At 41.0% G+C, this 17,294-nt stretch overlaps 1 protein-coding gene and 1 long non-coding RNA gene across 2 annotated transcripts in view; one reads left to right on the top strand and one right to left on the bottom strand.

The window, feature by feature from the left end:
- Positions 1-17,294, bottom strand: part of niban2a (niban apoptosis regulator 2a) — a 43,641-nt gene that overhangs the window by 13,466 nt on the left and 12,881 nt on the right. The window contains exons 2-5 of the mRNA XM_024257740.2: positions 15,704-15,834; positions 12,623-12,751; positions 10,225-10,330; positions 7,018-7,185 (exon numbers count right to left, since the gene is read on the bottom strand). Coding sequence (XP_024113508.1) covers positions 7,018-7,185; positions 10,225-10,330; positions 12,623-12,751; positions 15,704-15,834 — 534 coding nt within the window. The remainder of the gene's footprint in view (positions 1-7,017; positions 7,186-10,224; positions 10,331-12,622; positions 12,752-15,703; positions 15,835-17,294) is intronic.
- The window catches only part of LOC112136146, a 24,299-nt gene continuing 15,288 nt past the window's right edge, over positions 8,284-17,294 (top strand). The window contains exon 1 of the long non-coding RNA XR_002917286.2: positions 8,284-8,552. This is a non-coding gene — a long non-coding RNA (uncharacterized LOC112136146). The remainder of the gene's footprint in view (positions 8,553-17,294) is intronic.

The raw sequence follows: 17,294 nt of genomic DNA, 5'->3' as shown, positions 1-17,294 counted from the left end.
GAGCAAAAGGGATGGTTTCTGACATTCTGCTCTGCCAGGCCTGGAAACCTCCGAACACTCCCTGTGTGTGTGTGCAGTGTGTATTATTAGAACATGTGGCAGCACTTACCACAGTCTTTACATTTGAGGCATTTCCCTCCCTGCCTTCCCCACCACACTCTGCTTGCAGAAGTTGCAGGATTTCCTTTCACATCCACAAACGTTTCTCTCTGAAAGTGTTTTCAGTGTTTAGTGAAATGCACTAGAACCACAATTTTAGGTTAAATGAAATCTTTCTCGGTCACATGGTCTCTACTCCCACTGCCGTGTGAATTCCTCAAATGGATCTGTCACTCTGAAGTCAGACTGAGACTCGCTATCGCTCGCAGACATCTAATCCAGGAGGTCCTGATGGAAACTTCAGTTGCTTTTGTTGACTAATATTTAGATGTTATCACAGATCCTCCTCCACCCCCTCCCCCAGCACAATGACCTTTTAGAAGGATCATCTCAAGTCCTCCTCACCATTTCTGTTCCATTTAGCCATCTGGGGACACTTTATAAAATGATATTACCTAAGGTTGCAATTTTTAGTTGTTGTCTCCAGAATGCTGGAGTGAACATGGTCATCCCTGGAGAGCTGTGCTCAGCTGTGCACTGTGTCATGCGCCTGTACCAAGGTTAAAATGTACGGGTGCTGCAGGTTTTTGGGTTGTCCGGGCCCGTGGAGGGTCATAAAAAGGACAAGCTGCATCTAAAGGGATGTCATGAAAATGGACCCTACCCCTGTTGTGCGTGATAAGTGTATAGCAAAGTATTTGTAAGGCTAAAATAACTATTTTTTACGTTTTTTTTTTTTTTACAATCTGTCATCTGCAGCATGCCTGTAGCAAAAAATGTGCATCACCATCTCTGCTCTACTGGGTTCAGAGTACTGGAAAAAAATGTATATCGTGATATAAAATATTTTATATCACGATATCCAACAATAAAGTATATTTTCCGGTATTCTCTGAAAAAATGTCACTGCTTACTTTTCTGACTATTTTAAATAACAGATAACTGAATAGCTACAACTGAGAAACAAACATTTTAGTGCAGCAAAATAAATCAAAATAGAACAGATGTGGATGATATACAGCAGCCTTCACATTTGTTTCAAAAAATCGAAGGTATTTAAACTGAATTTGTAAAGAAAAATACTTCTTATAAAAAGGATTTTTTTTAAGTCCACAATAGTTTCATGATTCTGAGTACAAAACACAGTTTTGTACCAAATTCTGCTAGAATTGCTTCAATTGTGTCAAACTGTTGAAGAGTTATCATAACCAAAACAATCTAAACTGGAGCTAAAGCTCCGATGTTAGGGGTAATTTTTTTTTTCTTTCAGAATTTAAGTCAGTGAGTGGAACTTCAGTCTCATTTTTTGAGTGGATAAAGAAGCTCTCGCTAGTCTTACTTTGAAAACAGGAAGCTTTAATGACATTAAATTTTGAAGATTTGTTTACTTCTGGTGACAGTCGCACAGCACATTCGGCTTTAAAATCCAACATTATTCTGTATTCCAGAGCAATAAATATTTTATGACACTCTACTGTATTTACAAAGATCATGAATCAGTCATCTTGGGGGTCACAAATTTTAGGACTCGAATTTTCGGGAGAAGATCGCGAGATCCGAGAGCTCAGATACTTGTTACAGCTCTGAAATGACGCGACAGACCCTCTAACTCAGAGCGGTCTACAATCTTATTTAGTGCAGGCCACCTGTAAGCCCTGTACAGGTTTGCCATTTTTTTGCCAGAAAACAGCTGATGTCCACCCATAAGGGGAGGAGAGACAACACAATAAAGGTCCATTCACACCAAATGCAATTCGTCCAGAGGCACCCAGTTTCAATGTTAAGTCAATGGAATGGACACAAATTGAGTCGATCTGAAGTCCCACAGCGCAGTTTAAGTGACGGGGGTCTGGAATCAGCTTGATTTGAGCGACGAGGCACTAATTGGGCGCTGTGGCCAAAATTTAAATAACTGAAGTTTGACAAGTTGCTGTGTCGCATCTACCAATCAGGAACTCAGCTTTAGGCATGTGACGTTTTCAGTGACTCGATCAGCGGGAAGAATATTAATCCAAAGCAAGCGTTTTTGTCCAGAACTTCCATCTATTTCCTTAACCTGCTGGAGCCAGGGGGTTACCAGAGCTCATCCGGCTACTTTGGAGCAGATCACGGGCTTTCAGTTCCGCGGCGGAGCTCACCCGCCCAATATGCCGGCAGACAGATAGCCGCCGTGGGGTCCAGAGGCTGCCGGCTCAGGCCTCATCGAGACATTAAAAAAAAAAAAAAATTGAAAAAGGTCCACTGATTTTATTTTTCACCCCTCAGATTTATCCTTGACAGTGCCTTCAAACTACGTCACAGAGACACAGAAACACCAAGGCAGAAGCTGTCATATACCCAAAGCCCCCAGATAAACCCAAACATGGAGACATGATTACCGATGTTTTTGTACAACTCTTCACAATAAATTAACCTTATTTATTTATCAACATCATCTATGTCTTCCATACATTCTAAGACACCGTTCCTCATAACAATCATCCTAAAAACATTAGCTGGTAGCTCCTCCCACATGCAGCCGCAGCGTCAAGCTCAGGCAGGCGGTGAGCATCGAATACGCCACGCAGCGAAAAAAGGGTGGGGCATGTGGGGCATGGTGTGAATGCAACTTAAGGCAATCACTTCATCAGCTGATTTCAATCTAAAAAAGTAGCTGATTTTTTAATAATTCATATTAATACTATTTAAAATCCTAAGAAATCAGCATTCACAGATCTCTTCAGGCAGAAAATGTATTATTTCTTAATGTATATGTATGCATGATATAAATAATATAGTGTACTTCATGTTTCTCCTCTGTTATTGTTTCTAATAGACATCTGGCAGCTTTTACATCAGCATTCAGATCAGATGTTACCATTGGAATATTCATCACAATGTTGAATCAAGTGCAGTTGCTGGCTGTGAGCTGTTTGGTAAAAATTAGTCATTAAAAAGAAGAACGTGGAAACAGCTGAGAGGAACAGAAATAAAACAGGACTCTACCCGTGGTTACTCAAATATTATCTGTAGTTATTATTACTCTCTGCTGCATTCCTGGAGTTCAGAAGCAGAACTGATGAGTAAACCCTGAAGCTCTGTTCATGAGGTAAAACCTTCCACATGTGCTTCCTGCTGTGCTGGCGTGAGGACCAGATGCTGATTAGCAGAGAACTTTGCAAAACATGCTGTTAAAGTGATGCAAAGCAGGAGCTCCATGTTTTATTGGAGAGCTTATAACAAAAAGCGATTAAGTGAATTTAAATCCCCCCTGTAAACGTTTTATCTGTGGTTTTCGGTTATCAGAGCCAGCTGACACTGCTGTGTTCTTCTGCAGAACTGCTTTGCATGGAGCTTCAGCGTTTGAACCACAGAAAAAGCCTTTAGTTCTTATACGAGCTCCAGACACGGTCGCATGCAGTACCAAATCCACGACTGCTAACAGCAGAAGAAGCAGGTCAGGGAGATCATCATCTTAGAGCCCCAAAAGTCTGTCTACCTCTTCTGGACTTCATATGAAAACCGGTTGATGTCTGGCTCATGGACTGAAGTCAGAATCTCATTGGGTGGAGAAAGCCCCTGTCAAACGTTTCTGCAAGTGTTCTCCATTCTTCATCTGCCTTTCACGCCACAGAAATAACATCAGAATTGTCTCCTGAGGGGTCTGAAGCACTGAAACTGTTCTCCTAAAGACAGAGTTCTGTTTAAAGCCCCTCACCAGAACAAGGTCACATCACTCCAGAGAGGACAGACATCTCTTGCCTAGCACATGTTAAGACCCGTTTTTAACATGTTCTTGTAGCATTTTTCTGATGGTGGATGACACATCTGACATATAATTTTGGAGTATTTCTTTATTCATTTTGAATCAGCTGCCGGGAACCTTTCTGCGTAGAGTTTGCATGTTCTCTTCATGCATGAGCTGCGACAGGCTGGCGACCTGTGCAGAGTGGACTCCGCCTTCACCCAATAGTAGCCAGGTTAAGCTCTGGCAGCCCCATGGCCTTGAAATGGATCGAATGGGTTATTATTGATGGATGGATAGATGGATGGATGGTTGCATGGGATTTTTAATATCCCAACTTCTTTTTTTATATGAGTTTTGTCTTGCTCCTTGGCTCTTAAATTTAAAAATGTTTTTAATGTGAAGCACTTTGAGCAACAATCGTTAGAAAAGTGCTCTATAAATAAAGATTGATTTGATGTGAATAGGGGTTTGCTAAAATATCATTTTTGCAATATATCTATATATTTAGTCCTGAAAGAGGTTCTCACCAAGTATGGATCTTTTATCTTCATTTAAAGAGGCTGTAAAACATTATATTCATCATCCTTTGGTGAGACGTTCCTTTGGAGGTAGATAGAGGTAGATCCAAAACAGCCTGTCGGGCACCAATGTGTCTCGCGGCAACTTGAATTATTTAACTTTTGTTCTGTTGTTTACAACAATTTTGCACTAAGTAGTGGCACTGATGTTCATTTTCACTATTATTAATACTGAATTGTACAGATTATTCAAACTCGATTGGTGTCAATGCTTGGAAAAGACATAGTATTACTGACTTCCATAAAAGTGTATTATTTGTTGCACAAAATAAGATCCAAGTTGTTTATTGTAATTGTGTACAAGCTAAAAAATAAATGGGGATATATTTTCCTAAAAAACGTGTTCTAGATATCGTGAGTTACTAAAGATGATTTTTACCAATTATCACTGTGTAGCGATATCATCGATATTGTGAGCCACGTATTGCGTATTGTATCGTGAGGCATTCAGTGATTACTGGGTCTAGTTGTCAATTAGGAGCACATAAAAAATGCAATTTGAATGAGCTCATAGTTGTGAATGACAAAGTTAGTACAGTGGGTCACAAGCTCACTGCTCCACTCTATTCTGATGCTTTCACTTGCAGATAAACAGATCCATGAACGTCTTTGTTTTCCTCGTCTGAGCTGGAATCTGGGTCAAAACTGTACGACTAGATAGCTCCATTATTGCTCACCATTTTAGTTGTTAGGTTGGGGTTGTGCGGGGGCTGTAAGTTAGTGGAAGAGCACATAATCATAGGTGACAGGAAGTGGGGAGGGGCTAACTTCATACCAATGCAATTTCTAATGACCTCTTGCCGCTCTGCACTAACTATATCCTAGAAAATGACAGGTTTTTAGATTTTGGCTAAAAACTGAATAATCACAATTAAAAAAACACTTCATGCTTTTTGACTCTCATGTTATTCACCTGCTGTGAAACAGACTCATTTATTCATTCATGGGGCTTCCTCTCAACACATTCTCACTCCCAATGTGTCACATATTGACATTCGGCTAAGAGCCCCCCGTGTCAAAAATTGACGTTTTGTGTGTCCCCAACTTTTCGTTTTTTGTTGACGTGCTGGCTGTTTCCATTAAATCACGGGTCTCCAACCTGCGGGCCGCGAACTGGCACCGGTCCAGTACCTGTCTGGTACCCCAACACAGTACCAGTTTGCCCAGTTTGCGTTGGGTGCCGCGTCGGGAACCGGGTCAATAGGGGAACACATCTGGTATCACGTCTGGTGCCAGGTTAGGGTACTGACCTACTGGTACTGGTAACCGCCATCTCCTGAGGACCAGTCCGTGTGCGGTACCGCATCTGGTATCGCATCCAGCTGTCAGATTTGGGTTAGTGCACCGGTTCTGATACCAGCCATATCCTAAGGACCAGATGTGATGCATTTGGTATCGTGTCCGGTGCCAGGTCAGGGTTATAACAGAAGAGGTAGAAGGGTACCGGTACTGGTACCAGCCATGTCCTGAAGACCAGTCCACGTCCGGTGCCGACCCCCGAGGGTTGCGGACCCTTGATTTTACGAACAGCCAGCATGTCTAAAACAACGAATTAGGTACACCCAAAACGTCAAAAAGTGACGACTAGGGAATGAGAATGTGTTGTTCCTCCAGATTAGAGCAGTTCAAAGACAGTAGTTCTTCAAAGTGTTCTAGTCAGGACCAATCAGAAACCTTTTTGACTTCACAAATACCAAAGACAAGCAGGTGAGACAAAAGCTTTTCATCAACCTTGGAGTTCTTCCAGCACGTCTCCTCCTTCAATGGATCAAAACAATGACACATGAGTCACTTTTGAACAAGAAAAGACGTATCAGAAATAGGTTCCCACCCTCATTAAACTGGCATCTGTAAAGGCTGTAAAACTGTCTCCAAAACAGAAGCATCTCCAAACACTGACGCATCGCTCACTCCAGAAAGATCTGCGAGGAGGAGAAAAGTGGCAGTTTCAGCCCACAGTCGGGCCATGCCTGAACACCTCCTATAACACCCGAGGTCAGAGGCTTTTAGCACGCTGCAGGAATGACAGATCCATTCAAAATTAATTTCAAACTCCACCAACCAGTTCTACAACAGTTTGGGAGGCCATGGAGATCCATTTGTTTGCTACTTCCAACCATCACCAGCTATGACATGAGAAATGGGTAAAAAACATGAACGTCTAGTTAAGAAACCGAAACTGTTTATCAAGTTTTACATCTTCATTCTTCTAAAAGAACTCACTTTCCTTTTACCACCTCAATTTGCTTTGGATTTCATGCTTCAAGCATCTGTGCAATGAGATAATTTTCTCTGTAAACAAGCAGAGTATGCTGTGACACGTCAAAACAGAAAGCACCGTTGTACCGGAGTGTCAGCTCATAAACTGGGATGAGCAAAATACCTGACGTTTCTCACAATGACAACACACTGTAACCAGAGCCGGATGAGAACACGGTACATAACTCCACGCCATTTGTGCCGCAGCCTTCATTCACAGCTCACTCAGGTGGCATTTAAAGGCTTGACAGTATAAATTCACACACCCACATCAGCAGCTGAAGAAGAGGAGGGCGGAGGTAACACTCCTCTTTGTGGGCCTGACGGTGTTTTTGTGCGTCTTTTGTGTCGTACCGTTGTTGCTGTGTCTGACACAGTCCCGCAGCACGGCGAGCCACTTCTTCTGCTCCTTCTCCGTCATCACGCAGAAGCAGTGGTGGCGAGCGTACGGGTGCCACAGGATGAGGGGAAACTTGTTGTCTAACTTGATGAATGGACTGGTTCCCACTTTGGCCTTTACATCTGCAACATGTGAAACAGGCTGTGAGGAACATGTGAAAGAATCACACGACTTTCCCAAAAACATAGAGGAAATCTTGTCCTTTCATTTCAGTCGACATGGAATTCTGTGAAATCTGAAGCTGCAGGCAGACCTGACCCCCCCACAGCCCCCTGTCCCAGTCTTTGCTGAGGTCTCACTTCACAGTAACAGTAACTTCAATGTAGTGTCAACTCTGCATTATACAAGAAAGGAGGAAAGGCTGCATTTCTTTTCAAAATAAAAGCCTCCATAAGAACCATTACCACCATCATGTATTCTGGGTTTTCGGGATGGGTGTAATGAATTTTTCTTCTATGTGAACATTCATTTTGCAGTTTTTCCTCAGCCAACATATTCATAAAAATCTCGGTTTTTACTCTGTAATGAACATAAAGAGGGTTCCAGTTAAAGATGGAGTAATGTTATGTTAAACACGCTGGATAAATAATGAAGCCCCATCACCAGAATTACCTGATCAGGTGAGACCGTCTCAAAAGTTTAAGGTGTAACGTTACATCTTGGACACTTTTGTGTTAAAAGTGTAATAAATACATCTGGTTTGGCTTGCTTTTAAACACGTTTGCTATAAAGACCATTGACTGAGAACTGGACCGAATGAGTGACGTCACCCATTGAAAATGGTTTACTTCTGGCTCCAGCCAAATGAGATCAATTCAGTCACCATTTTTTCATAATACAGATGCCATATTGGAGCCAGATGAAGTCAGTAAGCAGTGATTGGTCCTATCCGTCCTGAGTCAACAATTCTATGGAAACCACTCTTGCCAATCAGGAATGAGATTGTTGAAAGCAAGAGGACCTGGTTGAAGACTGTAGCATTGCAACATATATGTTTATTAAATTTGAACAGGAATGTCTTTTTACTGATGAAAAAATAAGCATTCATAAATGGCTTTCCATGTGATAACCCTGGTTAAAATGGTCCTGTATGTTTTGTTGTTCTCTGGGTTTATGTTTGAATCAATGGTGTTGGACTACAAACATGGCTGCCTGGGGACGTCCTGTCATATTGGACTACAAACATGGCTACCTGGGGACTTCCTGTCACACCCGACTACAAACATGGCTACCTGGGGGACTTCCTGTCATACTGGACTACAAATATGGCTACTTGGGGACTTCCTGTCACCCAGGTGCCAGACTGATTACAAACATTACAAATGAGAGGATAGTCTCCTGGAAATCAGCTGTGAGAGGCCTGAGCTGAGTGAGGATTCCTGAGTGAGCCACACATATAACACTGACAGATGCAGAGCTGTTAAGGATTACCGAGCCATTGGTGAAGAGTACCAACTGTGATGGTGGATGGAAATCTATCTACTATAGGGTGAGACCTTCCATGCTTTGTCACTGGACAGATCCAGTAAGCCATGTTTTTGCAACCTGCAGGCGGAACGTTGATGACCTGCGTGTCTACTTTAGATGCTTTCGCCTTAATGGAGGAGGACGCCAAAGGGACGCGGTGATTTTGTGAATAGAAACTATATATAAAGACTTGGGAGTATCTGGGGGGAGAACTGGGGAAGGACTTGTAGAGTTTATGTGTAAATTGAGGAAAAATGATCAAAGAAAAATTCATATTCTTGAGCTGTTTTGGGATTTTTGTGGTGTGCATAAAGAGAAAGAAAGCAAATTATAATTCTCTTTTTATTTTCTGCAAGATGTATATTTATACCCCTGTTTTTTTATTTTCTTTGTAATACTTTGCTGTTTTGTAGAGTGATGCTAGACAAAATGGCATCTATGAAAATCATGTAGCTCAAACAGCTGCTCATTCGGAGGCACTTTTATCTGAAACAAATCCGACAAAGACTAATCAAAAATAGGGCCGGGAATCAATTAAAAATATTTAACTAATTAACCGCAAGCTTGGAAAAAAATTAATCGCGATTAATCACGATTATTGTGGTTTTTTTGTTTTTTTTGTTTTTTTAGGCTCCCAGTATATGCTCACCACTTATTTTATGTACAGTAAATAATCACTATGAAATCACCCACATTTAGATTGTTTATTTTTAATCGTTTAAAGAAATTTATCGAATTAATCACACTTTTGTGTTGTGATTAATCACAATTTTTAACCATTTACATTTATATGACGCTATGCGGCTCCTTTTTGTTCAATTTTTATTTTTGACCAAGAACAACAAAAAACAAATAGAAAGAGAATGCAAATTATCCATCTTTGTAACAAAAACAGGCCAGAGAGAAAATCCTTCCTTCATTTTTATCATCTGAAATGTTTAAATTTATCAAGTGACCATTGTATAAGGGGGATAATACCCGGAAAAGTGTTTTAACCATTATATATTAAGTCTATGGTTTTAACGCACGCCTTGGAAGCCAGAACTGCGAGGCAAAGAGACTGCTTTTTTCGCTATGTGTAAATAATTTGCGTTAATAAATATTAACACATTATTTTTGATCAGTCGTGTGTGTTAAGGCATTAAAGTTTACAGCCCTAATAAAAAATTAAAAAAATCTGCAAAGAAGAATAGCGGCATGTCCTGTGAATCCTCTGACCCTGACACGTTTTTGGGATGGAGATGATGGACAACAACAAAAAAAAGACTACTTTGTCATCCATAAGAATGCAGCTTGCTGTAAATGAACAGTAAATAAGCAGTTGAGGAATGAAGATTTTTAAATGAAAAAAAATATAGATTCGATTATTACAATAGAAATAATACATTGTTTCCTGCATGACTAACATCCATTTCAACTGACTTCCTGAGCAGTTCAAGTGTTGGTTTATTTCTAACTTCAGCCAATGAACTTCAAACGTCCTATTTGACTTGTAATCTGAATCTGTTAGCTGCTTTATTTGCATCTCACTGTGCAGCACAGCTCCTCCCGAGCTACCAGGTGATCCTTTGCTATTTCAGAGTAGACAGTCAAGTCCTGGGATCAGGAAATGAACTATCACAATAAATGACACCATTTTTGGTATGTTTTGCCACATATTTTCATGTTCTTTTATTGATGACTTTCTGTCCGACCTGGCAGGCTGTTGTTGATCAGATCCATGTACTCCTCCATTGAGGACAGGACCTTGTACCCGGCACAGTTGATGGTAACTCTCGACTGGAGCCCCCGGTCATGAGCCTGTTTGAGGGAAGAGAAACACGTAATATTTAATGTTAGATGATGGCGGAAGTTCCAAACTTTTAAATAATTTAACAAACCAGAGACTCCAAAGTCTTTTAAGAGTGTCTTATACATATGAAGCAGTTTCAGAGTTGTTTGCTCACAAAAAATATCTGCAGATTTCTTAATCTGAGTAACTAGAATCTATTTGACACCATTATACTAACACCATCAGTAAAATGATGCTTTGGAGCAAAGAAACTCATCACAGCAGAATCTGCACGACGGTATTTCCTTTAAGGTTCCGTGCCAACCCTTATTCGTTTTTATGGTGGTTTGGAGATTTGGGTTGAGAGAATTTATTCTTCTCACAAATCTGTCAACCCTTTTGTGCTGCATTAAAGGTTTTATTGGCTGAGGTGTGTGTTAGCTGTGAGTCACAACACTGAGAAAGATTAAAAAAAGATCACCATTTACTGAGACTCACTAGCCTCAACTGCTAAATTCGTAGGTATAAGTTTTCACGTTTAAGGTTTTAACTTTCACTTAATAGTTTTGGGATCATTTAATTTTGAAGGAAATCAATTTCCTGTCTAGAACTTAGTTCGGCAATAACTTTCTCACAAGTTCCTGCAAAGACAGACGCGTCCCTCCCAGCCACAGGACTGGCAGTGAGAGTTTTAAGTGGTCTAACCAGATCAGGTTCAAGGTTTAATTTGGTCCAACTGAGACAGGTTCCTTCACACCTTCATGTGGGTTTGAGATCAGAGGAAGTGGGGCCACCCCACTTCCTCTGATGTCCGAATTCTCATGTTTCAAATTCAAACTTCCCATTTCAGTGGTTCAAACATTTTCCTGAAATTAATAAAATCAAAGCTGCGAGTGGTGTTATATGCACAATGGGGGCTACCAACCCCGGTCCTGCACCGCGCCCCTTGCCTGCCCTTATTGACTGAGTGGCTGCGTCAGGTCCTTTTCTCTCATCATCAAATGCTTTTTCCCCAAAATGACGGCTTTTCTCTTGGTTTTATTTTATTTTTTTGTTAACTACGTTCTCATTCTCAATATTTTCATGTTGTACATCATAAAAAATTCCCACCCTAACCCTAGCTCTGTATTCAATTTTAAAATATTCCTGTAAAACATGAGTGAGCAAAAGGGAAAATGACCTTAAGCAAGTTCAACACGTTTATACCATTAAAAATGTAAAAACCAAAAATGTTTTTTCCCTGCGTAGCTTCCAAATGATATTGGAGGAGTTAGGAGATGATTGAAATCCCAAAGAGGAGTTTGAAATTTATATCCATACTAAAGGTCAAAGGTCAACGAACCTTCAGTTGTGGCTGTAACTTAACCTGGCAAAATGTGTGGTAAACTATGTGGAGGTCAAACACAAGTTTACTTTTCCCATATTGTAGGAAGATTGTCCAGTCCCACACTTTGCAAGAAAATGGCCACCAAGCTGTAGTTCCTGTGGACATCCCACAATAATACAAAAAGCTTCCATCGGATAACGCAAAATTGAAAAAATGTAAAATTGCTGCATAGTGGTGCAGTGGTTAGCGCTCTTGCCTCACAGCGAGAAGGCCCCGGTTCAAATCCCGGCTGGGACCTTTCTGTGTGGAGTTTGCATGTTCTCCCCGTGCATGCGTGGGTTTTCACCGGGGACTCCGGCTTCCTCCCACCGTCCAAAAACATGCTTCATAGGTTAATTGGTGACTCTAAATTGCCCATAGGTGTGAATGTGAGAGTGTATGTGTGTGTGATTGAGGCCCTGAGACAGACTGGAGACCTGTCCAGGGTGTACCCCGCCTTCACCCATCAGCAGCCGGGATAGGCTCCGGCACCCCCGCAACCCCGAAAAGGACAAAGCGGACAAGAAGATGAAAGAAAATTTTAGTCGTATGGAATCTGTTTTACTTTGTGTGTCCATGTTTTGACCGTTTGATCCAGAGCTCTAAACCCTCGCCAATGAGAGTTTTCCAACAACTGAAAACAGTCTTACAAATACGACTCATTTTTGGAAAGTATTGGCAAGGTAATGGTGAACATACACTTTGTTCACCTGTCGGCACATCCGGTCAGGGAATCAGCTTTTGACTGATTTGTACAGGTTTTTACACCGGATGTCCTTCCTGACACAACCCTGTGTTTTAATTTGATGGTTGATCTTTAACATTGAGATAAACTTGAATTCTAATGATTTGATGATTTCACATTCGGTCAAAACAGCAACCACAGACTAAAAATCTGACCTTCATTGAGCTAACCCTAACCAGTGGCTCTTCTGACCACAAGACATTCACTTACCGCCTGGTTCTCATACAGACTGAGAGCGTAGCTGTTTGCCACAGACACAAAGCGGCTCCTCCATTTTCGCGTCTCCTCCAAGTACTGATAGAGACTTCCAGAGAAGATGCAGTGGCCTGCCAGAGGGTCCTGCAAGAAGAAGACTCCCATGAAACATGGATGCATGTGAGGCTTGGGCTCGATCTATTGTTGGTGGCAACAGTGTGCAGTAAATGTTATGTGGATGACACAGTTGAGTGTGAGAATGACAAGTTTCACGATGAAACTTCCCTGAATTGTGCAAGAGTCTTAAATCTTAAGTGGAGTTTCCAAACATTCAGGGAGGAGAGTTGACTCAAGGATACACACCACCCACTCTGTTTTCAGGTTTCCTGTCTGGGATTAAATAATCACCCCCCCTTTAGAGGAAGAAAACAGGCACAGGACAAACATCACAGTGCTGACACAGCAAGGCCGGATACAGGCAAAAAAAAAAAAAAACAATAAAATAAACAAACATTTTAAACAAAAAAACCCCAATGCTGGAAAAACACAGACAAATAAATTGACAAAGAGAAAAAAAAAGCATAAATGCAGTCTCAACAGGGCACAAACCAGTGCACTGCTTATACTAGCCCCGTAAATGCAAAACTTGATATCAGGAAGATCATTCAACATAGAACTTACAGATCAAAGGATAAAATGGATAAACTGATATGATGATAGCACGGTTTTCTATGCATTTTAAGGGCTTGGAGGGATGTGACACTCCAAACTCTGAGCAAACCCAAAACTAACCCCCCCTGATGTTCTATTTGCACCCCACAGAGGGGCAGGCTAAATGTGTCACATAAACTCAGGATCATTTTCTGCTAAGTTCTCAGCTTTTCCAGTTTTCTTAATTTTAACTTCACACACATGAATTACAACTTTAGCGCTTTGAATAAACTCAACAACGCTGTGCTATTTTTTTTTTTTTAAGTTGCAGCACTTTCCATCAGATTTTGTTAAAAAAACACAAAAAAGCTCAGGTAATCAGTGAAAGGGAGATACAAACGCACAAACGGAGGTGTTCAAGAAAAATGATGTTAAATCAGTTTGTGTTTCCTGGTTATTAGCCATCACTTGTTACTAGTTTGATGAAAGTCTGTGCTTCCATCCTCACTTCCGGTTTTGCATATAAAAAAACTGCTGATTAAACCATAGACGTCTATGGACTAAGGGCATTTATGTTGATTCAACCAGTCATAATTTGAGTTAGTCTTTGTAGCTTCATGAGGGCAGATGATGACGTAGCCGCACTTGATTTTTGTTTGAATTACTCGCTGTTTTGCAGTTAACGATAGAAGAAGGCGGAAAAGTTGATTTAGTTGCGGATTTATTGCGTAAGCCATTCTTAAGATGGACTTTTCCAAACAATTTCGATCAACACCGAAGCTAGCTAGCCTGCCTCAACAGGAAAAACGATTTGTCCGCCACTTTCAACCTTCCAGCAGTTCTGTCTTGCCAGGTAATGGAGTTTTGTGACAATGTTGAGTGATGAAGGGGGCCAGAATTAGAACTTCCACGTCGCCACTGAACGCATCATGGCTTTTCCAAACGGCAGCGGCTCATTACCGAGAGCTTCACTGCAGGATTTCGGTCAATATCATTTCCCAGACAAACAGGTTTCAAGACCATGAATTCAGTCCATTTAAATGATCCATTCATGATGGAATTGCTCCATAAAATAATATTCATATATAGCAGGATGGTGTTAGAAACATAAGAGTTAATATTAACAGGAATGGTTTTGGCAGAGGAAGACTGAAGGCTCAGCTCTGAAATGCACGGACCGCCACTGGTTTCCATTGATTATGAAATTGGATCTGCAATAATTTATTGATGGTAACATGTCAATTTAGAAAAAAACTCGCATTTATCGAAAAACGTTTTTGCATCTGAAGGAGGTAGTTTTTGTGGTCTATTGAAATGACACATTTCACGAAACTGCTCTGGTCACACTTTCTTCAAATGAAATGAGTCGCATGACTCACTGTGACTGCACTGCTACCACAAGAGGCCCCACAGCATCACAGCTCCTCGAAATTTAAGCGTTGTAAAACACCAACCAAGATTTCCCCAAAACTCTTCATCTGTAGCCGCTCCACGGCCTGAATGGGATGCTGACGTCTCCTTTGATAGATTATGATGAGCGCTAGTGCTGTGGCAGAAATTTTAATTTTGAAAGTATTGCTCACATCTGTTACCATGTTTTTGAATGACTTAAAGTGAGATGTATTTTTTTTTTTTTTTAGGGCTGTGAACATTAACGCGCGTGATTAATAAAAAAATAATAAATAAATAACGCACATGTATTAATGCAAATTAATCGAAGAAACAGTCCTTTGCTTCAACTCAGCGGTATTATCTGGTATTATCCCACTCATACTTTGGTCACTTACAAAAGAAATAAATATTCAATCAGTTTTTAGTACTTTATTCTTGCTATTTTGTGGTTTTGATCACTTTTTCACAAACAAGGACTATTTGATCCATGGCCAGGTGCCATATTGTGCAAATAAATTTTACCTGGTAAAATATGTTGTGATTATTCGTGATTAATCCCAACACAAAAGTGTGATTAATCAGATTTTTTTGTAATTGATTAACGGCAGTAATTAAAAATAAATGTCCTAAATGTTGAATTTTGTGTGTGATTATTCGCCAATAATAATTGGCTGGCAAATACTGAGACTAAAAAAAAAATTAAAGCAATTGAAATGAATTTTTTCCTGGTTTACGATTAATTTGTTTGTTTTGTAATGGATTCCCTGCCTTAGTTTATTTGTATAATTATAATTTAATAGAAATAGTGTAATTGTGGAATTGTTTTTTCGACATTTGTAGAATTTTGTTAAAGTTTTGTGCATATGTGCAATGAAAACGCAGCTATTGTCAATGGGTGACATCACAATCACTCGGTCCAGTTCTCTCATAGTCAATGGGTAGACCATGATCAGACCGAAGCCAAGATGTGCACATTTTTCTTTAAGTTCTATAAATTGTGCTGCTTTTTTTTTTTCTTAAGAAAAAAATGATTAATAGAAAAATCCAACTCACTTTTCTGTGGAGCAGCTGCGGCTGTGTTCCTCCCCCTCCTTCGATCTCATAGCGGACGCTGTTGAAGAGGGCGACGGCGTACTGCTGCTCGTACAACTTTCCAAACTGTTTCATGACATCTCGAGTCTGAGCTGGAAGACAAACCAAACACACGTGAAGGATCAGGAGAAGTATGAGCTTCACCAAGAAACCCTCTGCACGTTGTCTCTGAAGATTCAGTTCAATTTTAACCCTTTTATGCCTGAATTTTTTTTACATTTGCACATGAAAAATATTCTTTCATCTCAAGGTGAAGCTAAATTAAGGGGAGTCCTGGATTCAATTTTATGTTGGCGACATACAGTGTGAAGGAGTAAAAGGTTTCTGGATTCATTTCATTAGCGCTGCAGTTAGAAACCAGCATTAAAACATTGAAAACTTTACTTTAGAAACCACACTTTGATCAATTCAGATCCAAATAGAGTTACCACTTAAGTCATTATCTATGCCTTTTCAAAGCTGTTAATATGTTATTAAAGCTAATGTTTAACTAGATGAAAATAAGTAGCAGTTCAGTGCTCTGTGCCTTACTTCAGACTTCAGTTATCTGCTGTTAATGAAAATGACGGTAATAAAGCAAATGATGACCAGGCTCCCCTACATGTCTCGTTAGTTTTATCATAATGAGCTTTGCTATCACGACTCAACAGATCAGGATTTGGTGGTAAAACTCAACAGATATAAATGACTGAGCAGCAGTTCAAGTATTTAAATAGACTCACATTGGATATTGTTAATCTTTAAGCTTATTTATCCTCTTTAGTTTTGTATGACATGATAACCATATTTTTTAAGACCAAATCAATAAAACTGTAAAAAATACCTTTAACTTATTACACACACACTTTACCCCTCAACAATATACACCCCAACACACACACATGCACAAACACACATTTGGTACAAGGAAGTTGGGACCTCCGATCTTCTGCCCCCTACCCCATCCCTGCAGGGACCAAGGCTCTTGGCAATGGCAGCTGCTTTGTGGACTTCCTGGGCCCTGCGCCCCTCTATAGCAGAGGGATCCCTGAGTTCTCTGGCAAGACCATGAGCCGGGGATCACCTCTGAGCCTGGGGGTGTCAGTGTCCCTGTGGTACAGGTTCTGGTCCTTGCCCACAAGTGCCGGGCCTCTCAAAAACTCCAATATGGGGTAGCCTGGTTGGGCCATGTTTACAATACTCTTCGAGGACCCCCACTTCTCTTAGGGGTTCTCCTCTTTGGCTTGGGTGAGTGGCCCCTGCCACCTCCTGGATGAGGAGGTGGTTGCCTGGAGCATGGGGACTCCCTTGGGGGGCCCTGGTTTGGGGGGATCCACAGAACTACTAGGTGGTAGTGGGTAGCTCGTCTGGGGCTGTGGGGGGCTCTCCCAAGGTGGGGCCCCACGCTGGGCCCCCTAGAGAGATAGGGGGATACTTCTTCTGACTGGGCTGGAGCCTGCACTTGCTTTGCTCCCTGCTCTCTGCCATTGGGGGACCCTGTAGTGGTCCTGATGACCCTGGTCTGGGCCCGGCAGGCGGATTTCCTCTGTTTGCTACACCGTGTGGGTGTTGG

The sequence above is a fragment of the Oryzias melastigma genome, linkage group LG12 (genome assembly GCF_002922805.2).
Source record: "Oryzias melastigma strain HK-1 linkage group LG12, ASM292280v2, whole genome shotgun sequence".
Classification (NCBI taxonomy): Eukaryota; Metazoa; Chordata; class Actinopteri; order Beloniformes; family Adrianichthyidae; genus Oryzias; species Oryzias melastigma.
Note: the sequence above shows the minus strand (reverse complement) of the source record. Positions and strands in the feature narration are given on the sequence as shown.